The 23,569-nt window shown below is 43.5% G+C and overlaps 1 protein-coding gene across 3 annotated transcripts in view; it reads left to right on the top strand.

Annotated features, from left to right (window-relative positions):
* Window positions 1–23,218, top strand: part of TRPC5 (transient receptor potential cation channel subfamily C member 5) — a 143,149-nt gene extending 119,931 nt beyond the window's left edge. For all 3 annotated transcript variants that reach the window (XM_050966215.1, XM_050966214.1, XM_050966213.1), the window contains exons 7-11: window positions 27–222; window positions 18,198–18,404; window positions 18,563–18,604; window positions 20,996–21,085; window positions 22,019–23,218. In XM_050966215.1, coding sequence (XP_050822172.1) covers window positions 27–222; window positions 18,198–18,404; window positions 18,563–18,604; window positions 20,996–21,085; window positions 22,019–22,753 — 1,270 coding nt within the window. In that variant the 3' untranslated portion in view covers window positions 22,754–23,218. The remainder of the gene's footprint in view (window positions 1–26; window positions 223–18,197; window positions 18,405–18,562; window positions 18,605–20,995; window positions 21,086–22,018) is intronic.
* The last annotated feature ends 351 nt before the right edge of the window (window positions 23,219–23,569 follow it).

Below are 23,569 nucleotides of genomic sequence, written 5' to 3'. Positions count from 1 at the left end.
AGTAAAGTGCAGTTTGTCTTTTGCAGACTTTTTGAGACCCTCCAGTCGCTCTTCTGGTCTGTGTTTGGTCTGTTGAATCTCTACGTCACCAACGTGAAGGCTAGGCATGAGTTCACGGAGTTTGTCGGAGCCACCATGTTCGGAACATACAATGTCATCTCCCTAGTCGTTCTGCTGAACATGCTCATAGCCATGATGAACAACTCCTACCAGCTGATCGCTGTAAGTTGTCCCTCCATCTTCCGTTCCGATTTTCTCTGCAAGCTCTATCTGCCTTACATGCAGCATTTGTGTCCCATGGTTTCTTCCAGGATGGTTGGAGCTATTTCCTCAACTCCTCCACAGCTGGTGTGTTGGAGTTTCCAGTCACTAGACGGTGCTCATGGATGATGCTTTGCTAGACTCTAATGCTCCTTGAATGCAGAGGTTATCAGCTGTTAACTGTCCTACTTTTTCTTAAACTCTGCCCTAAGGAGTATTAATCACCTTGCCATTCACAGCTTACTTACTTACCTTAGAGCACACAGGAAACCCAATGCAACTGAGTGGTTTTATTTGAAAGGGGTTGGGTTCTTTTCCACTTTTTGTTTCATTTTTCAATGTTTTCTGGTGTCTTTTCTCCTCAGTCCTATCATTTATTATCCAAACCCTCTTTCCTTATATGTGCAATGAGCCACTTGTGCAACTTTTGATTCCAAAATGTACCAACTGAAATCAGTTAATTCTCAACAGAACTGCAACCTAATCGTGTAATTGCCTGATCCTGCAACTGTGAAGTCACTGAGTCTAGGATAACGCCCATGCAGAATGCAGGACCTGAGCTCAGTTATGTCTGGCATTGAGGGTCCACTTTCAAACTTGACCAATTCCATATTTGAGTGTTCAAATTGGTCTTTAAAACCATACCCTCATTTTAAGCACCGAAGGGCCAATTTGAACCCCCAAAGGCAGAATTGGGGACACATTGTCAATGTTATGAAAACTGGACTCTGAATGACATTTGGTATTTGAGCAGGAGGGGTTAGGCACAGCAGGTTGAGAGGATCAAGAACGCCTCAGTCTGTGATCTTGGGAAGGCATCATTCTATATTTTATTAAGGCCCTTAAGTAAATAAGCCTGAAGGGAGCCTAAACTTTGTGTACACAGTGTTTGAAGTACGTTAGATTTGGGGGGAGGGGGTGTGTGACAATTTTGGCTGCTGTCATCGTGGATCTTGACATTATGGGGTGATGCAGTGTTGGATCATCTGGGAACGGGAACAGAAGTCAAAAAGTATCTGAAATGAAAGAAATGTTTGCCCCGAAGCTGGCCAGTGACACAGAGATCTGACACATCCCTGGCTGGGCTTCCCACACTCCTTTCTATAAATGCCTTTATTTACTCTGGATGAGGATGAAGAGTCAAAAAAGGAAATTCACCTCAGCTTCTGCTGCTCCCATGTCAGACTCCCCTGGCTGGTGAGTTCTCACCTCACCAGCCAGAGGAGGGAAGGTGTATGGGAGCAGTGCTCCAACAAAACAGGGCAAGGAGAGGGAGCAATTGCTATGCTTGAATCCCTGCCTGTATACAGAGGAGGGTCTGGACCTTGTTTGTCTGATTGCATCTTCCTATTCCAAACTCAATGGCAGCTTCATGCCAATCCCAACTAGCAAGCTAAGTTGAAAACAGCCTTTAGCCACCAGGGCAGAACTGCATTGCTGTAGGGATCTAATTCACATTAAAGCCTATGGAAAGACTTGGGCCCTTAATCTAGCCAGCCAGTTGGAAAATAGATCACTACAAAGGCATAAATATTTTCAGCGTGTGTCGGTGCTTTCTGTACTACCTCTCTGAACTGCGCTGACCCTTCAGATTCTGGGGGGATATGTGGGGAACCCAGACAGTCTCATTGACATGCTTTTCCAATCCTCTTCCTTACCTGGCTTCAGCTAGGCTTGTGGATGACACAAAGCCCAACCAAAGATTGTCATGAGAACCATGGTGTTTACTATTCACTGTTGTTATTTCGTATTGATTATTCTCCTGTCTAAAGGCCCATCCTATCAAAAACCAGAAACACCACCTCGTGATTTAGAGAGCCAGGCATACACCATCAATAAGGAATAACAATTAGGTGAGGTGCACAGTCTGAACAACCCATACACTGAAAACTGTTGATGTAAATGGTTTATGAAACAATCATGAACAGTGAACTCTTGCATCAAAATCTATGTCTGTCTGGGAAAGATCAGCAGACAAAGGGCTCAGATAAGCTATTCACACTGACGAATTTGTCAAGTTGTCGCTGAGTGGAATGGTCGCTTCCTACTATAGCTTGTGACAGTGACCGGATGGGGATGGTAGATGATTTCCTTGTCACCTAATATGTAATACAGAAATTCCCACACAGCGCAGTGACATTTGCCTGGGAGGCAAGAGATAATCAGCTACTGGCTGTCCTGATGCAGCACAAAATGAACCTGCTAAGAGCTCAATGCTTAAAGCTGGCATTTCTGCACTGGTGGCTTACAGCATTTCTCATGGCTAGAAAATGTCCCCCGCCTCTTCTAAGGGTTATATAGGAATCAATATGCTTCCTAATTGCTATTAATTAATATTGGTTGAGTTTTATTATTGTGGTTCATTTTCTTAACCTGCCTTCACAGAAAGTGAACAAAGCTCCCTCTTTTTGGGTTGGCTGCTGAATTGAGCAGCTTTTCTTATCTTAATGCTATCTTCACTGGGGATATAAAGCATATTAGATAACAGCAACCCACTTCACTAGGATCAGGAGACACAGAGAGTTGTGCAGTCCATTTTATACATACCCCAGTGAAAAGCCTTCTGCCACAGTCAAGTTCCCACAGAAGAGTGAACACTGGCAAAACGACCGGGTGAGGGAGTATGTCTTAGCATGACCGTGTCCCAGAGATGGAAGGGACAGTATTCCAATCAGAGCTCATCCACACCACTTGCTAATGAGCCCCTCAGCAACACCATCAGCTCTTCCTTCCCCTCCCCGCCTCCCACACGTGAGTGTGCTGCTGCCTCAGCAGCATTCGCAGACCTGAGGAGCAAAAGACCAAATAATATCACCATGATAAATCTTTCCCTGCGTGCTTCATCTCTGCATCTGCATTTGCGGTGATGCTAGAAGAGAGAGAACTTAGGTCTTTCTTGCTTTCAGTCAGTTCTCCCAGCAACAGGATTTTGTTCTTGGTTGTTAGAAAAAGCACAATATGAAGCCATATGATAATTGCAGAAGACACAGTAAGGCAAGCACATGGCATAACCTCTGCACAGCTTAAGGGGACTCACAATCTACTGAGCTGCAAGAGTTTTATGATTTTTGGACCAAGCTATTTCAGACTTCAATAACTGTCTGTTCCCTGGGGAGCACCCTGTGGCAATTTAGATGATTTTTCACTGCACAGCCCGCGTGCGTTTCCAGTTTGCCAAACCATTGTCAATATCTGATCATGGGAGCCACTACACTTCCCAAACAAGAAGGCAGACAAAATCCAAACACCTCATTATGTTTCAATACATTTCTGGGCCTCATCAACTTCTGAGGATCAGAATGTTCTATATAGCAGCACAGAACACTACTGTACGTCTCGCACGATTGGCTCCCTCATCTAAATTCCTGTCCAGAAGTGACAGAAATAGCATCAAGCTAGGAATGCAGAAGGAATATGCCTTGATGACAAGTAGAAGGACAATGAAATTTATCTTCATGAGACTGGGGTGGCCAGGTAGCTCCATCATTCATGAGTGGCATAAAGTAACAGGGTGGGTAATGAGGTCAGTTTATGTGATAAATTATTTCTCATATTGTCACCATCTGGTTGCGTCTGAAGTGAAGGAGTCCTTCTGCATGTATAGATGGTAATTCTGCAAAGCACCTTGATGCTTGTGAAAGGTGTAATATAAATCTATAGGTAATGCTAGGTCCAATTAATACACAGGAATGCAGTTTTTTTTATGGGACCAAAGATGCACATGCATTTTGCAAGGGTAAACATTCAGCATGGTTTGTGAAATCATGGCCCAGATGGATTCAGATTCTAGGTGTTTTGTGATACCCCGTGGGAGTTCATCACGGGAGCTATATCAACAGTCATCTTAACCTTGCGCAGACAGCAAAAGCAACGTGAGCCAAAGATAGATGTAATAGCTGAAGCCATCACTTGTCTGCACTCAGAAAATCCTGAGTCTGTGATCTTGTGAGCTAAGCTGGTTCTGTGCTGGTTAGTATTTGGATGAGAAGCCTCCAAGAAAAATCTAGGGAATCTGTAAGAAGTAGTGTTGGTGATTCAGCCAGTGGCACGGAGCCAACACTCCAGCATGGGTTTACTGGCTGTTTTATAAAATAGGATGTTGAACATTTATAGTCATTTAATAAACTATGCAATTTTAGCAAGAATTGGAGTGTTCTTCCCAGCACCCAGGCCAAATTCAACTGCGTCTTGCAGCCAGTCTTTGTGAATCACTCCTGCATTGTTCACTGGATAGGATGTTTTCCCTCACCTCCTTTTGTGTAGTGCTGTGGTGCTCTGCGAGGCAGCTGTTGTGTTCCACTCTTTTGAAAGGTGGCTAATGCCTATACACAGTATACATTTGGGACAGTGCTCTGGAATCTTGAAGGCTAAAATGAAAGATGATTATTCCCCCACAGAGATAATCAAGTTGTAGGAGATTTAAGAAACACTTCCCACAAAATGAGGTTTCCAGTGACTGGCTGTCTCATCTCAAGTGTTTGTTACACTTGAAAATCACAGCCAAATGCACGTGTATCACTGACAGCAGATTGGCTGACCTAGTAAAAACGTGCCTGCCAATGCTTGAGCAATACAAATTAGGACATTGAGCAGAAAAAAAAGGAGCATACTTTTAAACTCCGGATTGGAATATGTTGGATTAGTACATTGTTATTGGAGAGACAAGGTGATAAAATGGCAAATATTCTCCTTAAAAATATAGGGCCTATGTGTAGTAAACAAGGACAGCTGGTATGGGTGGTTAAAAATAAATAACACTACCAGGAAATTCTGACTACAAATCTAGGAGCATTTTAGATGGCATTTTCTTGCTTTGCCAGCAGCAGACAGCACAGTAATTAAGACTCAGATAAATTTGAGAGATTTTTCAGCCACCTTACTGCACAGCAGTGGATTTCCCACAAGAAGTTCTCCTACCTCTGACCTCTCTGGCTTTCTGTTCCTCTGGTTCTGTGCATTAATGTAACTCCTTCAGTGCCACAATTGTAACTACTGCCTACTGTAATGTGTGTCAGAATTTCACTTGTCACCCTCTTGTCGCAATGGTTTGCTACCTGCAGGCTTGATGAAAACGTTAACGTTCTCTGCTCACATCAACTGCATATTGCTTAGGTACATCATTCTGACTGTGAGACATGGTGGATATTACTGCATTGTGTCAATTTACATTTTCTTAGAGTGGGGAAATGGAGTTCGGAATGAATTGGAATGAATAATAGCATGTATCAGGTTAGAGAGTTTTCTTGCATGTTGATCTTCCTGCTTGTTAGTATTAAAGTTAGTTCAAAATCGGTTCTCTGTGTGTGCCTGCCTCATATTGCAGCTTCTCCAAGAAGACCTAAAGATGCCACAGAGAGGCTTTGTATGAGTCATGCCAAGAGGGTTGAGGGTGATGGGTTCTGAAGAATGCAAGTGTATGTACGGGAACAAGTTTTATGAGACACTTCTCAAGATACCACAGTTTCCATCTTAGATAGTTGTATACTTCTCAATGTCCACTATGAGTCTATCAATAACAGCCATACAGAAGTCCAAAAATAAAACCAGCCTCCCATTTCTTGAGAGTCATTTATGCGACATGCATTATACCTCATAGACCCATAGAATCAGACCATCCATTCAGCAAGTCCAATAGTGACAAACACTTGATGCTTCTAAGGAAGCTATAAAACCTCCATAATGCACCTAGTGAATTGTGAAATGTTGTTTTTGGGGAGAAGGGAAAGACTCCTTTCTGACCCTGGCAGTACATGCTTAATGGCACAAAACATGAGATTTCATTCTCCATGCCCTAGTTTGCATAACTAAATGCTAGCATTGGTAACCATTCAATAGATAACTTCCAGGTTTTTACTTCAAGCCACAATATTCTTTCTGGCATTCTAGGGAACCAGAAACTTGTCATTTTTGTTGATTCTTCTCATGGGTTTTTCAGGAGATGGTCGAAGCCACAAAACTTGGATCTTGACCTAGATCCGAACTGCACCTGAATGAGGATGTGTTTAGGCATTGTGAATCGGTCCGTAAGAGAAGTGAGGTCCGCTGCAACGTTTAGATCAGTATCCAAGCTTCCCCAAAGAGTGGAAAAGTGTTTGGATCTGGGATTTTGTTTCGGGTCCACCTATTCTTTGTTATCAAGGGCAAATCAAGGCCTGCATTTGTTTATATACCTTGAGGTACAGCAGGAAATGAAGTTATGCTCTTATTGCACATGTGGATTTGGACAGGTGTTTCTTGAAGCTGCATATGTGCCTAGTAGCAAAGCAACTGAGTTTTAAAGGGGGATGTGTACACCACTCCTTTAGCTTTGCTCTGCAAATGAATTGTCAGTCTCTTTTTTATCATTATGTGTCCCCCAGTTTTATTTTGCATAATTTTACTTACATTGTAAGATCTCTTGGGCAAAGACCATGTAGCTTTGTCCTTGCTGAGTGGTGTATTCTGTTATGATGCTGTGCTAATAATTATGCACAATAATGTAGAAAGTGGAATTGACAGAGTTTATGGACTTAGGCCTCAGTCCTGCCCTGTGTTGGTTCAAATAACATGAATGTCATGGTAAGATGCAATAGATACTGAGGCCTACATGTTTAAAGTGCACACACAAACCGGGTACCCAAAACATCCAGTGTGCACATGCAGCTCGGGGATCCATGCATGCACATCTCATTGTACATGCAATTCCAATTTGCAAAGCAACTTCCTGTATTCTGTGCACAAGTGCATTTTTAGCCCAGGAATCTTTTTAGCTACAACATAATCGCAATTACCCAAACCTCAGTTAGCTGCTACTCTGCTATCCAAAAGTGGGTCACATCCTCTGATGCCTGTTCACTACATTGAAAATTCTCCTGGTTATCCATGTGTATTAAATGTCTCCTGTGAAACTGGGATAATCAAGTTTGCATTGTAGCCCCATCTCTGTACATGAGATGTAGGAAAGTTGGATGGTGAGCCTTTGTTTTCCTTAGCAGTAATCACCATCTCGTGAGAAGCTGCATGATTCACAGGGCCCACTAGTATAGCTCTAGTACTTGAGGCTTGGTGGGGGACACCTTGTAAGGCTTCATGTGGAACTGAAGGGAGGGCTGGCGCAGCAAAAGTGTGTGGTGCTTCCACAATGCAGCGACTGGAGGACGTGTGTAAAATCAGACTCCGAGCCTATCTGTGCAGTGCAGGGGAGTTTAACTGTTCATTTTCTAGCAAGCTAAAATAGTCGTTTGAAGATGTAGAACTGTTTGTGTTTTCACTGGCTTTGGCCTAATTACATATCACCTGCGGACTTGAATCACGCTGTTAATATTCATCTGCTGTTGCCGGGCCTCCAGATGGATCTAGTTTGTGTGCTCTGACTTCAGAGGCTGCATTCTTCTTTTGTTGCAAGAATAAGCAAATAGAACGCTTCCGTCCTAGGGCCCAACCCTGTAAACCCTTATACCCTTGAGAGGGCTCAGCAGGATCAGGCAGTTAAATCCTTCCAGTTGCTTTTTATCTCAAAGCCAATCCCCTTGTAGCATTCTAGCCACCCAGCTCATGTCTTCTTGAGAGGAAGAAAAGTGTTAAATGGCAAGCCAAGGATCAGGATGAGCTCAAAACCTACCCATGACTCCCAGTTTGCTTTGTTGATAAAGAGACATTCACAAGTCCAATATTGATGGGTTCTCTTTTCCCTGTTGCATTCAGCCTGCCAGAGCCCCATATGACAAGTCTGTGGCTCTGTGCCCACTACAGCACAGCAAGGTTTCCTTATAGCTACATGATGGAAGTCAAAATATCCAGATGGAACCACAGAGGTTGCAACTTGCTGCAATCTCCTGTTCTTTATTCAGACCTGACAAGCTGAATTAACATTATCTCGGGCTGCTGTGTTAAAGAGCCTTTAGTTAAAAGAGTGACAACAACACAATCAAAAGGTAGAGGAAAAGTATTCTCTCTGCTTCTCTGACTGTCTTTTTTCTTTCTTTTCCCTCCAACATATTCCTAAAATATATATTAAAAGGAGCTTTATCTGGGGAAAAGGGGTCAAATGGAATTTAATGGGGTGGGGGAATTCCCAGCTGATGATGAGACAATACGAACAGATGCATTACAGCCCTCGGAAACATGGCTTTTTTTTAAAGGATTCCAAATCTCTAGGGACTCATTTTTCAACAAACTGCAGTCTACACTAAATCAGTGTTAATAAGGTAAACAGGATAGCTCCCACTGGATGAAACAAGCTGGAGACTGTCTAATGAAACAGAATTCTTTGGTGTAAATATCGGTCTGGATTCATGTGATTACAGCATGAAGTTCTTGCTACACTATAGTTAAGGCCCTGTCAGCCCCTTCATTATAGCCTCAGAGTATCAGAGTTTGTAGAAAAATAAAGGCTTTCCCACTCTCGCGGCTCGATGCCACATCTGCAGCTCAAAGGTCAGCAAAAAAACATATTGGATCAGTTATTAATTTATAATAATCTCCTTTCCTTTGGCTTAAGGAAGTATTATTAAATGATCCAGGCATTTAGGCTAACATTTTTCAAACATGGGAGTTTACAGTTAGGCACCTAAATCCATGCGTAAGAACCTCAGTAAGCAGGCACTGAGCTCCCATTGGTGCTAGGCATTTTACAAAATATACCAGCGACATAGTCCTGCCCCAGTGACCTTACCACCTTTAAATATAAGCAAATTGTAGCAAGCGAAGACAGACAATTGGAGAGAAGGGGAATCTTAGCACAGGGGTTACCGCAATAACACTATGTGTTTGTTTTGGTTAATGACTCAGGCTTCTTGCTAATTATGTATTTTGCTTGTTTATTTATTATTTGGGATGGGAATGCCAGGAGCGGATAGGAGTATATGGGAGGAGATGAAGTCATCAAAAACCGAAAAGGGAATATGAGTGCAGTGGAGGACTGGGAGAGGAGCAGGAAGAGGTAGATGGATGAGTAACAAATCTCATACCAAATCTCCTCGCTTTGAGTCAAGAAAATCCCAGCAACTTGAGAAAACAGCTCCCAGGGTTAGGCTTACAAGCAGGTTACTGTATCGCTACTTTTCTGGTCAATTAAGTGCAAAATCTACTAGTAAACATTTACCGACTGTAGAAGGTGATGGCAAAAAGACTCAAATGTACTTTGGGGTTATTCAGAATCCAGATCTAAACATTGCAAACGGCCACTACCTTTAGAACAAGCTGAACTAAAGCCGGAGACCCAAAATACCCTTGAATCTTGGGAGTGCTGGAAACCGGAATCCCAATTTTGAAAATGTCTTATGCCTTTACAATAGGCCATAATTGGATCCTAGGATGCAAACACCACACATTTTGGTGTGTTTGAAATCCATATTTTAATCCAGATTGGAAAAACGGGCTTTCTATCTCTCCCTTGCTTCTGGGTCCTCACTGCTCAAGAGCAAAATGCATCAGCTTTCTTCCCCATTCCAAATCCAACATACTATGGACATGAAGCACAGGCAAGGTTTTATGTATGAGGGGGGCACGCGGAGAACTGAAGCATCGCAGATTCATTTTTACCATGCACGTAATACATTCAGCAGCGCTAGTGTCGTTTAGATGCATCGCCATAGCTCTTCAATTGTTTGCTGCTGATTGGTGTGGATGACTCAGTCTGACACAGCAGCAGGTAGTGAGGTAACATGTATTTGTGTTGGTAATGCTATCAGCCTAGCTGGTATGCAGAAAAGGCTCTTTTCAGACTGCGCTATAGGAGAAACAATGGGAAGCAGGATTAACAAAGCCTTTGTTGATATCGTTCCCATCATTTCTTCCTGCTGGTGTTTTTCAGGGGCTGTTTGGCTTGATCACCTTTATACTGCTCTGATTTATGTGGGATATTCAAATCAAAACTGAACTTGGCATGTTAGTGAGGAAAAGAAAAGAGCGGTGCCACATGCATCTCTCTTGTCAGCCCAAAATAATCAAACAGCATGAAGGACAGCATGGAATGCGGTTCTATATTTTCCCCAAATATTATAGTCCCAGGCCTCCTCATTAGCTGTCATTGTTTCCATTAGATATGCTACTGGGAGATGAGAGGTAATTAGTGTGTATAACCCAAATACCTTGTGGAATGTACTGCAGTGTAAGCTAGAATAAAGATTTTAATTACCAAATGTATCCTATCCATGGCAGATGTAAATAGCAGAGATGCTGGAGTGTGCATTTTCCAAACATACACTGAACGCTTCCCTTCAGTTGGCAATATCAGCCGACTTGCCAAATGGACGCATCCATTTCTAGGAAAGACTGATCAATGAAACAAAGATAATTAGTTCTTCTTCTTATTTACTGGGCACTGAGTATGTGCATGGCACTGTAATCCCCAAAGGCACTTGCAATAAATATTTATAATTGATGGACATGTTCATAGTAACAATTGCCTTTCCAGGGAGTGACGTGTGACTGAGGCAGACCTGTAGTTAATAATAAGCTGCAATTAGACTCATGCTAAAGCCTTGGCAGAATTTTAGGTACCTTCCAATGTAGGACTTATATTGAAGATGGCTTCCATTGTATTTTATGCCCAGGCAGCTTAACACACGAGGACTGCTAGTTCTGTCCCCCAAACTGAGGCCTGGATTGGGTGTAGTAGACTCAGGCCTGTGTGGGTGGTTATGTGATACCACACCATCTCAGTGACCTGTTGAGGAGTCTGGTGCTTCTTGGGGCACAAGCAGAGACCAGTTCCCCTACACTCTGGGTGCAGGAATTGTATTTGCTAGTGGCCCTTGTGGGAAGAGGGAGCCACCTTGCACCTTCCCTGTGACATACTCAAGCAAAGGGTGTTGTCACAAGCAGAAAACTGTCCCTGCCAGGCAGCCTGATTCCAACTTAGCCCACTAGCTGCTGCCATGTAACAACATATGGGAGCAGGGCACAGAGGCTTTTTGGGGCCGAACAGGAACAGGCTAGATTGATAACGATCTCTCCCCTTTTCTGCAGAAAGGTGGGTGTTCTTGGAACACATTTCTTCCCCTTGTCATAAAAATGGGATCAAAGACACTTGTGCACCTCAGCCTAGCAGGAGAGGATGAAGTTAGTGGGGATTCATTATTGCATGTACAGTAAAATGAAATTTGAAGATGTCGGAGTGCTTGACGGTCCATGTGCTGAGTGTATTCTCTTTGGATGATACTGTAACTGATGAGTTGTATTGATATGCTGCCAAGGGCTCATTAGTTTAATCTTGCCCAATGAAATGGCATGACACAATGTGCTGACGTAGCCTACAAGCAGCCCATTCATGTACTAAGATACAAGATCTTCGGTGGGTGTAAATCTGGAAGACTCTATTGACTTGAGAGGGAAGGTGGTGCTTTGATTAGGCCACTAGCCTGGGACTCAGGAAACTGGGGCAAACCTGCACAAGTCACTTGGTTTCTCTGGCCCAGTTCCACAAAGAGGCCTAGGTCTTGCAGCGCTGCATATTGCAGCACCTAGTAACTCACCGGAACACCGCTGAGATCGACAAAGCCCGAGTTACGCGTCTAGTCTCGTTACACAGTGATAGGTATGTTAGCCAGTGTGCCAGGCGGGGAGCCACCTAAACAAGCCAATGGGAGCTGCCAATGACAGGGAGTGTATGTCAGAGATAGGTTCCTCCCTCTGGCCTGGACTTCGGTGCCTATCTCTGCTTAGTGATCCACAAATGGGAACCCACCGCCTCGGGCTTAGGTGAGAGATTGTCTTAGGTGTCCAGACGCCTAGAGGGAGGCAGCTGTCCACAAGCCCAGAGGCAGAAACATAGGTACCTAGGGGACTTCTGCCTTGAAAACATAGGCACCAAGTGAGTAAGCGCCTATAGGATTTAGTGGGAGTTTAGTGGATTGCAGTGGAGCCAAAACTGGGACTGAGGTAACCAAGTCTGGGGGTTAGATGCCTTTGTGGATCCAGGCCTCATCTGTAAAATGGAAATAAAAGCACTTTCCTACCTATCAGAAGAGTTGTCACGATCAATACCTTAAAGATTGTGAGGTGCACAGATAGCATGTTAATGGGGCCACTTAAGATAGCTAGATAAGACGGACTTCCAGTGATGGATCTATGCTAAATTTATACCAGCTGAGGATCAGGCCCATTATTTGGCAAAGCATGATTCAAATCATGTGGCTGGGGGGGAGATGATAATGGGAATCTTTATAAAACATTTTAAAAAATGTAAATAACAGGTTTTCTACCCAGTGATAAAGCTTGAGATTAGTGCTTGACTTATGCTGGATAATTAGTGTAGTAGGTAATTATTTCAGAGCTGGCACATCTGCAAATACAGCACGGCTATTGAATTAGAAAATCTGTGTGGCCACCAAACTAAGATGGCCGCGGCAATTCCACCTGGGGATCTCTAGGCAAGATTAATTATCTTTTTAACTGGCAGGGACTTGCCAAAGGATTGTGCAGACACTACCGTGTAGCCTCATTGCAGTGGATCCTGAGAACATTTCTTTGGAAGAAAATGCCGTGCCCCTGTTTTTGGGGGCTGACTGGGCTAAGCGGTTTTGACTCAGCCAGAAGAGCTAAAATGTGCTAAGGCTACAACAGCGAGTGATGACCTGGAGGACGGGATAAGTGGCACGGACATGGCCCGCAGGAACCTACAGAAAGGGCAGTGAAATCTAATCATCATATGAATACAGAATTGCTATGGCAACAAGGGCACGTTGCAGAGCACATTAGAACTAGTGGATGGGGAAAAAAATCATCTAAAAATGACAAATGAGCTGGGAATCAGAGTCTGCCCAGCTCAGTGAGTAGCATGGGGGTGAGAGTAGCATGGGTCCCAGCAAGACCTGAGCTTCTAGCCCGGCTAACATTGCAATACAAGGTGGGGGAGGTGCAGCACCTCCAATGGAGTTATACCTGCTGAATGGGGCCCACCATGGTCAGTTCTCTGCTCTGCCCGGCTGTGGTGAAAGGTTAGGGGATAAGCTTCGTATCTTGGCCAACCTCCCCCCTCTCTCTCAGTAGAAGTGGTGGCAATGCCAAAGCCTAGCTGAGCTGTCAGTGCTAAGTACAGAATACTCCTGTTCTCTACAGTCACTCCAGGTTGCATTAAGTGAATTGCTCTGGATGGTATGTTGAGATGCTTGGAATATGACTGATGCTACCGAGAATGACATTTTAATCAAGCTGCTCTTTTAATATTCATCTGTGAAACTGCAGCACCCTTCTCCCTCACATAAACACACATCTCAAAGAAATGCTATCAGCTTGCCTTCTTAGGGGTTTTTGTTACTTATTAAATGTCAGTTGTGGTCTGAGCCCTGTACAACACAGAGAAAGCTACGGTTTCTTCCCTGAGGAACTTGCACTCAAAATTGAGCTGACCACAAAGTCAAATACATAGGGCCATATTCATCCCCGGGGTAGCTGCACTAACTTCAGTGCACTGCAGAAATGAGTTTGGCCTATAATGCACTGAGTGATCGGTGAAGCACAAAACTCAAAGCAGGACAGATGGTTTTTTCAAGAAGTACTTTGGTTGTGGTGAATGATCACTGAACAACTTTGCCTCTGACCTGTGTTCTAAAGAGGGATTCGAATGAGGAAAGGGCAGTTGCCTGACACAGAAATGTTCTCAGTAAAACTAAATAGCCTTTCCATTGCACATTCCCAGTGTAAAACTACCAGCAAAATAGCTTTGCCGTAATCATTCAGGTTCTCAAAACAGCTGTGCAAATAACTGAAACAAGCTTGATTTGGAATCTCCAGGGAATTCACAGCAGCAAATGAGGACAAGATTGGGTAATCTGGGTCAGATTTTAGCAAGTTGTTTGCCTTTTTAAAAGAAATCATACTAGAGTTGTGTGTGTGTGACAAATCAAGTGAAGCTCAAATAGATTTGGGACCAGGGTTCTCCAAGCCCAAAAGATGGGCACATTTAGTTTTATAGGGGTCATGCAAAATTACCCCAAAACTTTACACCCACACCACACCCTGCACACATACATCCACACACACACACCAGGCCCTATTCTGGTCTGAAATGGAGAAATCAAAAAGGCTTAATTCAGACAAAATGTCAGTTTGGTTAAACACCCCCAACCCCAACAAAACAACAAAAAACTAGCTGTTTTCCTCCTTCCTACTAACTCTTCCCTGCAACTGCCACTTATCTCCCACTACCAGCTAGGTCCTCCAGCAAGCATTCAGCCTTCTTATAACATGTTGCACGAAATTAGGTACCATCAATTCACCACAGCTGGCCAAGCCCTGCTACCCTATCAGATCCTGCAAGCCACAGTAGGCAATTGTGATCTTGAGTGCATGTATGTGTGTGTGTGTGAGAGAGAGAGAGAGAGAGTGCTCTCTGCCCTGGATGAGGTTTAAACACTAAGCTACATACAGATTCAAAGGTCATACTCAAAATATACAGAAGATCATTAAAAATGGACAAAAAATGCAGAATGATCCCATCTTCTAGCCATGCTTGTGTTTATTTTGAATTCTGATGAATCAGTGGCCAGAAGATTAGAGTGACTCCCAGGGAGCAAGAAAGTAACACAAGGGGAGAATCAGAAGCTGTCGCAAAAGAGACTTGGGTTTGTGAATCAAGAAATACTTCTCTGTACAACATATGACTAACCTGTGCAACTTGCAACTGTAGAACATTATTGAAACAAATAACGTAGTGACATTAAAGAAAATTAGACACATGAATAAGAATAGAAATTGCAATGACACAAACTAGGATAACCTATACAAGGGCTATCAAATCTCCTGTTACAGGGCACAAGCTGATCAGCAGTTTCTGACAGCCTTCTCTCTAGTATCTCTGAAGCTAGTCTCTTTTTCCCATCCGTGCCTCTGAGCTAGAAACACATAGAAGAAAATTAGAATAGTAGTTGCAACAACATATCAACTTTGGTCTTTTCTAGTCCACAGGAAAAGAGCAACTTTCATGGACTTCAGCTCTGTCCATGTGCCTGCTCTGTGAAATAACTAACACTTCAGTGCCTGGACTGAAATATAACACTAGGCAAAGCAGTTGTCCAACAATAAATAAAGACTTGCTAGCATTTTATCCTGTAGGACCTTACTGCATTGCTATATTTACTAAGATACCTGGGATCAGCCACATGGATAAAAAAGGCTAATAAAAGACCACTTGGGCTGATTTTCGACATGTAAGTGTTTAGTATGTTCGGCCTTGCGCTGAGTTTTGCTGGGGGAATTAGGTATCAGCATGAAGGTTTTGCAACCATATAACAAAATGTTGCAAATTGCAGGAAGTGTATCTGTGATACTCTGAACGTCTGTGCAAGTACGCACACAGAGATGTGTGCCAGGAAAAAGATTCTCTCCCACCTTTCCTTTCCAAAAGTTTATCTTGCATTTAAAATTCATTATCATACAGTGCAAAGTTCATTTCTACAGTAAACAAAGGCAATTCAAAAGTATTAGCATTGCTCAGGCTGCTGTTCCTAGCCTCTCTGTACTCCGGGTAGTACATTTCTTCTGCACAATAAGGAAGAGAAATCTTGGTTGGCTATTATAGTAGCCAGGGTTATGTGGGTCTCGTTACTTTCTGGCCACCCTCCTGCACAGCTCCAGTAGGTTCCCTGGAAGAAGGCTGCCTATAAAGCTTTCATGCGGCTGCATATATTTCGGCTCCAGCTTGTGTGTTAAGTTAAGATGCTGTTTCTTTTAATGCCTTTTGGTGCTACTTATTGTTATGCCCATCCAGAGGATCTGGCCAAAATGTAACATAGGCCAAAAGACAAGGCAAGGCGAACTGCCTCTATGATCCCACCTATGTTTAGAAAGCTACCAGTGCGGAAAACCTGGCTGCAGTGCATAGGTGCTGGAAATAGGGGTGCTGCGGCTTGAAGTGGTTTCCATCATATATGGGGTTTGCAGTTTGGGTCAATGGTCTCAATGCCCCTGCTATAGTGTGGTGCTGATCTGACATGCTTCCTGTGTGGGCTGAACTGAACGTGTTCCTGACTTATGCTGCAGCCCTATTGAAATCCAGAGCTGTAGCATGCTGTGGGTGCATGATCAAAACATGGTTCTGTTCCATCTCAACTGGCAAGACCTGGTTGTATTTTAATCAAGTCAGGGCAATGCCATGTAGCCAAGAACCCAGTGTGCCCATTTTCATGGTGTAGGGGAACCTTAGCCAGCATCAGTGCTGTGCTGTAGTTGGTGAATGCTTAGTACAAACATGCTCACATGCAACCAATCACATCACCTCACCCTACACTTTTCCTCCAGTGTTCGGCTCTGGGGACCAGCATCCCAGTCCAATGGGTTTGCAGATGCCACCCTTCATGGAATTGGCTGCACAAGCAGAAAATTCCATGGCTGCCCCCTCCCAGCGCAGTGTGAATCAGGCCATATTGTCATCTGACGTCAGGTAGTGTTAACATAAATGCTAAACAGCCAAACAGCTTCAGCGTCACAACTCTCAGCCCAGTGCTTTACCCTGTGTGGGTAACAATACAAAACGTACAGCCTCATCATTGCAATTCAGAGTCACATTGTAAGCTGTGTAGAGTACTGTTCTGATCGAAGGACTCAAGCAATCTTCTTTTGTGCCCAAAGGTATGATTTCTACATAGCATATGAAACAGTGACACTTTTTAAATTAAAGTACAAAAGACATAGCACATGATCCAGTTTGAAAAGCTGGAGGGTGTCTATAAATCCTGGCTCAAATCAGATGTGTCCCTCTCCAGTTAATGTGAGATTTGTTACCATAGAAAGGAAACAATGCTTCCAAACGCCTTTTATGGATAGACATTTCACAGATTTATATTTTAAGCTCTTTGGCTCAGGCATCATCTTTGTGTTACGTGTTAATACAGTACCCAGCAAAGTAGGGCCCTCATTCTTGATTGTGACCTTAGGCCAGTCAGGTCACCTCTCTGTGCAGCAGGAAGAAGGGTCTAATACCTTACCCATCTTTGTGGAGCGCTTTGAGGTCTTTGGATGTAATGCACCAGACATGTGAACTATTCCAACGATGATGAAAATGGAAAAATAGGCAAAATGCATCTAATTGTGTTTTTAACCTTGCATCAGTATGATGCAGACTCCAGGTTTCAATTCTAGTGCACAATAAAATGTATCCTTTTTATCAAGATTGTTTTTATTGTATCTAAAATGTATAAGAGCTAAAATAAGAGTAGCTTTAAAAGCAAAACACAACTGTTTAAGATCCTTTCCCAGAGAAGTGTCTGAATACACCTGCTGACTAGGAAAGGAAAAACAATGATATTTGAAAATAAGAGTTGAAAAGTTCTTTTTTTTCTCCTCTCATAGTGGATGACTTCACTGGTGCTAGCTGGGGCCTTGGCTACACTGGCGCTTTACAGCGCTGCAACTTTCTTGCTCAGGGGTATGAAAAAACACCTCCCTGAGCGCAGCAAGTTACAGTGCTGCAAAGTGCCAGTGTAAACACTGCCCCAGCCCTGGGAGCGCAGCTCCCAGTGCTGTAAGCTAATCCCCACAGGGAGGTGGAGTACCTGCAGCGCTGCGACCACACTCGCACTTCAAAGCACTGCCGCAGGGGTGCTCCCACAGCAGCGCTGCATGGCTGCAAGTGTAGCCATACCCTCAGCGTAAGGAATGGCTTTCCTTGCTCAGCTTTAGGTGTCAGTGAAACCATTAATAGTGGCAGGACAAATCTTAAATGATGAACCCAGGTTTTGACATGGGAAACACTTTTCACTAAATGTTGGTGTTGCTGCATTTCTCGGTATTGTGCTACATTTCATACCAATTTTGTATTTACATGGCCAAGGGCTACAGAGGAATTGAATTTGTCTCTCATTCATCATGTGAGATCCCCTTCAGTACATGGGAATTAATGCAGATATCTTCTCGCAGGACTCAACCTTTAAGCTGATACATATCCAGTGGTTCTCAATGTGCCCTCTAATGCAGCTTGCCTGCAGCTAGTAACATTTTGTGTCCATCTTTCCCAGGACCACGCGGATATTGAGTGGAAGTTTGCACGGACAAAGCTGTGGATGAGTTACTTTGATGAAGGTGGCACTCTGCCCCCTCCATTTAATATTATCCCAAGTCCCAAGTCAATCTGGTACCTTTGCAAGTGGATCCACAAGCAGCTGTGCCCCGACATGGACTCTGAGGATGAACAGAAGAGGCATGAAAACCTAAAAACATTCACAGTAAGGAGGCTTATATTTTAGTATTTCATTTGCCCAGAGTATTATTTATTAATTCAGGCTCACAGAGTCCAGTATCCCTTTGCTTTTGGTAGAGCCAGTGGGAGATATGGAGAAGTGACTGATGCCCATGTAATATACATCTACCTATTTAATTGCAGGAACGGCATGCTGACAACCTGATTCAGAATCAACATTACCAGGTAAAGCCTCCAGTACATTAAGTCATTTATTGCCTATTTCTTGCTTGTGCTTGATTCGTGACACCTTGCCGGCTGCAAAGTGCTGTAATGTATTTTGACACGTGTACAAGCTCTAAGAGGTTTCGGCTCATTGTGGAATAAAATATGCATGGCTTCTTCCAAACAGTCTGTGCGGCTCGGGTCAGCGACTCACATGTGGCCTTTCACCTCTTCAAATACAGTGCAAACGCTGGGTGAAATTCCCATTGAATTCAGTGGAGCCAAGATTTCATGCCTGGTCATGCAGTGAAGGGAAATCCTTATCAAAATTACTGCTTTAAAAAGTCAAAAAGATTAGCCTTATTTTTGCAATGAATTCTGAGATTCATCACAAATAAGGAGCAATTGGGGTCTGTTTATGACTTAGGAAGGCTCAGATGAGAGGAATGTTTTCTTCTGCTGCAAAGACTTTTGTAGCTTCTATTTATTCTTAGCCTGCCCGGGTTCAAGAATTCATTAGATTCAACTTATAACAGGATGAATGCGTATTTACAATACCAGCTGCTTGAACCCCACTGAATGCATTATTCTGGGAGGAAAAACAATAATAATAATAAATCCTCTGAATGTTGTTACATAGTACATCAGGCCTACATTTTCACAAGTGACTGATGATTTTGGGTGCTTCAATTTTTAGGTGTCATAGGGCTTGGCTACACTGGAGAGTTGCAGCGCTGGTGGTGGGTTTACAGCGCTGCAGCTTACTCACCGTCCACACTTGCAAGGCACATACAGCGCTGCATCTCCCTGGCTGCAGCGCTGGCTGTACTCCTGCTCTGCCTGGGGTATAACGATTGCAGCGCTGGTGATGCAGCGCTGCTCTGCCAATGCAGCGCTGCTCTGCCATTGTGGCCACCAAAAGCGCTGTAATTGGCCTCCAGAGGTATTCGGAGGTATCAGAATGCCTGTTCAGCCACTCCCAACAGCTCTACAAATGCTGCAAATGTGGCCACACTGCAGCGCTTTCCCTACACAGCTGTATGAAGACAGCTGTAACTCCCAGCGCTGTACAGCTGCAAGCGTAGCCATACCCTAAAATTGAGACACCTTAAAGGGGCTTAGTTTTCAGAGAACAGGCACTTGGTACTTTTCTGAAACTCAGGCCTCTCTTATATGTCTTAAGCTGGGCACCACAAAGTCAAGGCATCCACAGTCACTCTTGAAAATGTAGTTCTCAGAGCTTTTTGACTTCACCGGGCTGTTGACAAAGAGGATTTTCAAAGATGCCCCTGGAGTTAAGGCTTGGCAATCTGCCTGAGGGACATGTATCATAGATTTACTCTCCCCACTTACAGACACAGAGAGATTGAGGGCAACATTTGGAGTGAGAAGAGACCTACTGGCATGCTGAAAAATGTGTGTTCAATTGCACACCTATGTTTGTGAACACATCTACAGTGGCTAAAAACCAATTTGCTTATGTAATGATAGCCATGACCTACGCAAAGGCAGGGGCAAATGGGCACATACTTTTACTTACAAATGGATCTCTTCCCACCAAAAATTCAGTCTGAATTGAATAGCCCAGGACCACAGAAGGAGTCAGAGACCTAAGGCGAGTCACTAAGAGCTTATCCTGTGAAGTGGAGAATCTTCAGATCCCAGTACCAGTAATAGGTGCTCAAGGTCTGGGAACCTCGCAGGATGGAGCCGTTAACATATGTTAGACTGATCACCCTCAGGATAGGCTATGCCCTTAGATAGATGTCCATGGTTCCCATTTACTTCCATGGGACCCCAGCTGATATCCATGTGGGCTCATGTGGCTCTAAATGAATCCAGCAAATTTTGGCTGTTCTTCAGTAAATGTATTTGTTTAAGTATGGAGATGTCCATGACTCATGAGTGTGGGAAAAACAAATCTCCAAGTGACATACTTAACAGTTCCATAATACCTGGCATATATATGAGACTTGTACTGTAATTTTAAAAGCACTTGACATTCTTTAACCAATTAAGACTCATATTATCCCCGCGATGTGGGTAATTATCCTCATATTACAAATGGGGAAAGCAAGGCAGAGAGGTTAAGTGGCTTGAAGTCATGTGTCAAATTAAGAAGGCTGAGGCATGAAATCTCTTCTCACACAAGCATTGTTACATACACACAACGCAAATACAGGACTTTGACTTATGCTTAACTGCTGAGCTTTCAAGATGCAAGATCTATAACTCTTTATAATGCTTCATTATGTTTGAAAGAACATGCCCCATTTTTCAACACCAAAGGCAGGTCTATGACTCCGCAAACAGTGGGACAGAGACGTTACAGATAGTGAAAACACAATGAGACTGCCCTGTTTGGCCTCAATAAGTAGGTAGCGGAATCGTTCATGTTCTTTTATGTTTCAGGAAGTGATCAGAAATCTAGTGAAAAGATATGTTGCAGCAATGATACGAAATTCCAAAACCAACGAGGGATTAACTGAAGAAAACTTTAAGGTAATCCATTATTCTGTAATACAGTTGCCTCTCATAACACTCAGTGACACCACCTCAGTGATGCCACCTCCTTTGTAAAGCACTTTGAGACCTACTGATGAAAGGATTATTCAGTATTATTTGTTCTGAGCATGCCTGTGACATGTATGTCTATATGCATTCTTGTGAGCAGGCAAGGTCTGCGCCTCCTTCTGGTTCCCTCTAGGCTTTAGCAGTTTAGCATGTTCTAAAGTGCAGTAGGTTTGTCTGGACTAGGATTTTAGAAGGTATTAATCGGACTGATCTTATTTCATTTAACATCACACTTTTAAATGCTAGTCTAGATAAGACCAAAGATTGTGTGTATGAACAATAACACCAGTAGCAAGGAATATGATTATGCAAGATCGCAGACCAATCAAAGGCAGCCATGAAGAAACAGACTTAGATGACAATTAATAGATGAAACATCACAGTGTGTGTGTGACAGATGGGCTATGTCTTTTTCTTAGTATGCTTGAGTTTCTGGGGGAGTCAGCCCCAAAGAGTGAAACATTTGTCACCCAAGTTAAATGTGGGGCACATCAACTAAGACAGAGTTACATTAATGCTTGTAAATTTCAGCAGAGCCCCCTCCCGTCCCCATTCACCCCTTGGGTGAACATCTTCATTAGGTTTTTAAAAAACAATTATTCCTTTTTTTCTTGGTGTCAAGAGGGCTGGCCTAATGGCTGTTAGAGAGAGAGATCTAGAAAGGCTCTCTCGCTAGGCATGGAATTACTAAAATGTTCCTTCAATCGCTGAATAATGAAAGATTTATCTGGTATTCTTGTACATAGCGATTTGGTGTCAGATATTTGCATAACTTTGAACACTCCTCTCAGGGGAATACAATCATTCTTTCATGTCACAGATGAAGCTTCTGAGTGTAACTCATTTTCCCTCTTGCCTTAGGAATTAAAGCAGGACATATCTAGCTTTCGCTATGAAGTTCTTGACCTCTTGGGAAACAGGAAACCCCAGAGGAGAAGTTACTCTACTAGCAGCACAGAGGTCTCCCAAAAGGATGAAACCAACGAGGATGGTGCTGGAGAAAAAGCTAAAGCCAAGAGTGTTTCTTTCAATATAGACAACAAGAAAAAAGATTTCAATGTGTCAGCTCTGATTAAAACTATGTCTGGGATTGAAATTGTGGAAGAGAAACCAAAAAGCAATGGAATAAATAAGCGCTCTTTCGTCCGAAACGGGAATAGGGTTCAGAGGCTTTCGAGCTCCAAGAAAGAGTCTTTCAAAAGACTGGGTCTCCTCTTCTCGAAGATGAATGGACACGTGCCTGAGCCAGATTCAGAGCCTATGTACACTATTTCAGATGGAGTTATTCAGCCACATTACATGTGGCAAGACATTAAATATTCTCAGATTGATAAAGAGAGAGAAGAGAACTGTTCCAAAAGTGAAATTAACCTCAATGAGGTGGACTACAGTGGGAACATGAGACTTACAGGACAGAGCAAGGAATGCCCTATGGTTTGTACCAGCTCTCTTCACTGTGCTTCCAATATTTGCTCCTCTAATTCCAAACTTATAGACTCCACCGAGGATGTGTTTGACTCCTGGGGAGAGACCCGTGACTTGCTTATAAACCAGTGGAAAGATGGGCAGGAAGATCATATTACAACTCGGCTATAAGTAAAGCTATTAAACACCTGCTATAGGACGTAGCTAAATATTTGTCATTGTTTGCTATCACCGATGGTTCAGAGTCAGGAGTCCCTTTCGGTCCCTAGCATTGGGTGTAAGAATCTAGTCATTTTAGCCTGTTTTATAGCCACCCTTACCACATTTTTTTATTTGCCTTTTTACACTCACCAGTGCTGAACTATTTACCAGTTTGGGCCAATGTTAAGGATGTTCAATACTATGCAGCAGAGGTGCAGAGTGCTGTTCCCTACCAATTGCTATGCTTAGCTTGTAGGTGCTTACTGTAAACCCCAAGGTTCTTTTATTGATGCAGATCCAGTCTTCAGATCCCATAAACCTCAGCTATTTTGGTGGCAGAGTAAAGGACCTGTACAGCTTCTTTCCTAATCCAACTATCTGGTTGTTCACTGGATGTCAGAGACAGATGTTGCCTCCTGATTCAATGGGTGCAGGGATTGACGGGGAGAGAGGATGGGGATCATAGTGGGCCCAGGCCTTTTAGGGTTGCTGCTCTTCCTGCAGGAATGGGAGGAGATCGGGAGTCAAAGAGGGCCGGGGGAGGGGTCATTTCTCTCCCTACAGGAATGGGAGAAGTCAAAGAGGGCCCAGGCTTAGGGGAGTTACTTCCTCTCCATGGGGACTGGAGGACCTCTGCTCTGTATGCAGCCTGGGGGCTGGTCCAGCCTCTCCTTGAGCTCCAGGCCCGCTGCTGGTGGGAGCCGTATCCCTGACCCAGTCCACCTTGGACCTCATCCAAAGTGAGATCTGGATTTGGCCAGGGTGGGTGAGTTACTTCCTGCACTA

This window comes from Gopherus flavomarginatus, chromosome 8 (genome assembly GCF_025201925.1).
Source record: "Gopherus flavomarginatus isolate rGopFla2 chromosome 8, rGopFla2.mat.asm, whole genome shotgun sequence".
Taxonomy (NCBI): Eukaryota; Metazoa; Chordata; order Testudines; family Testudinidae; genus Gopherus; species Gopherus flavomarginatus.
This window is presented reverse-complemented; position numbering and strand designations above follow the sequence as displayed.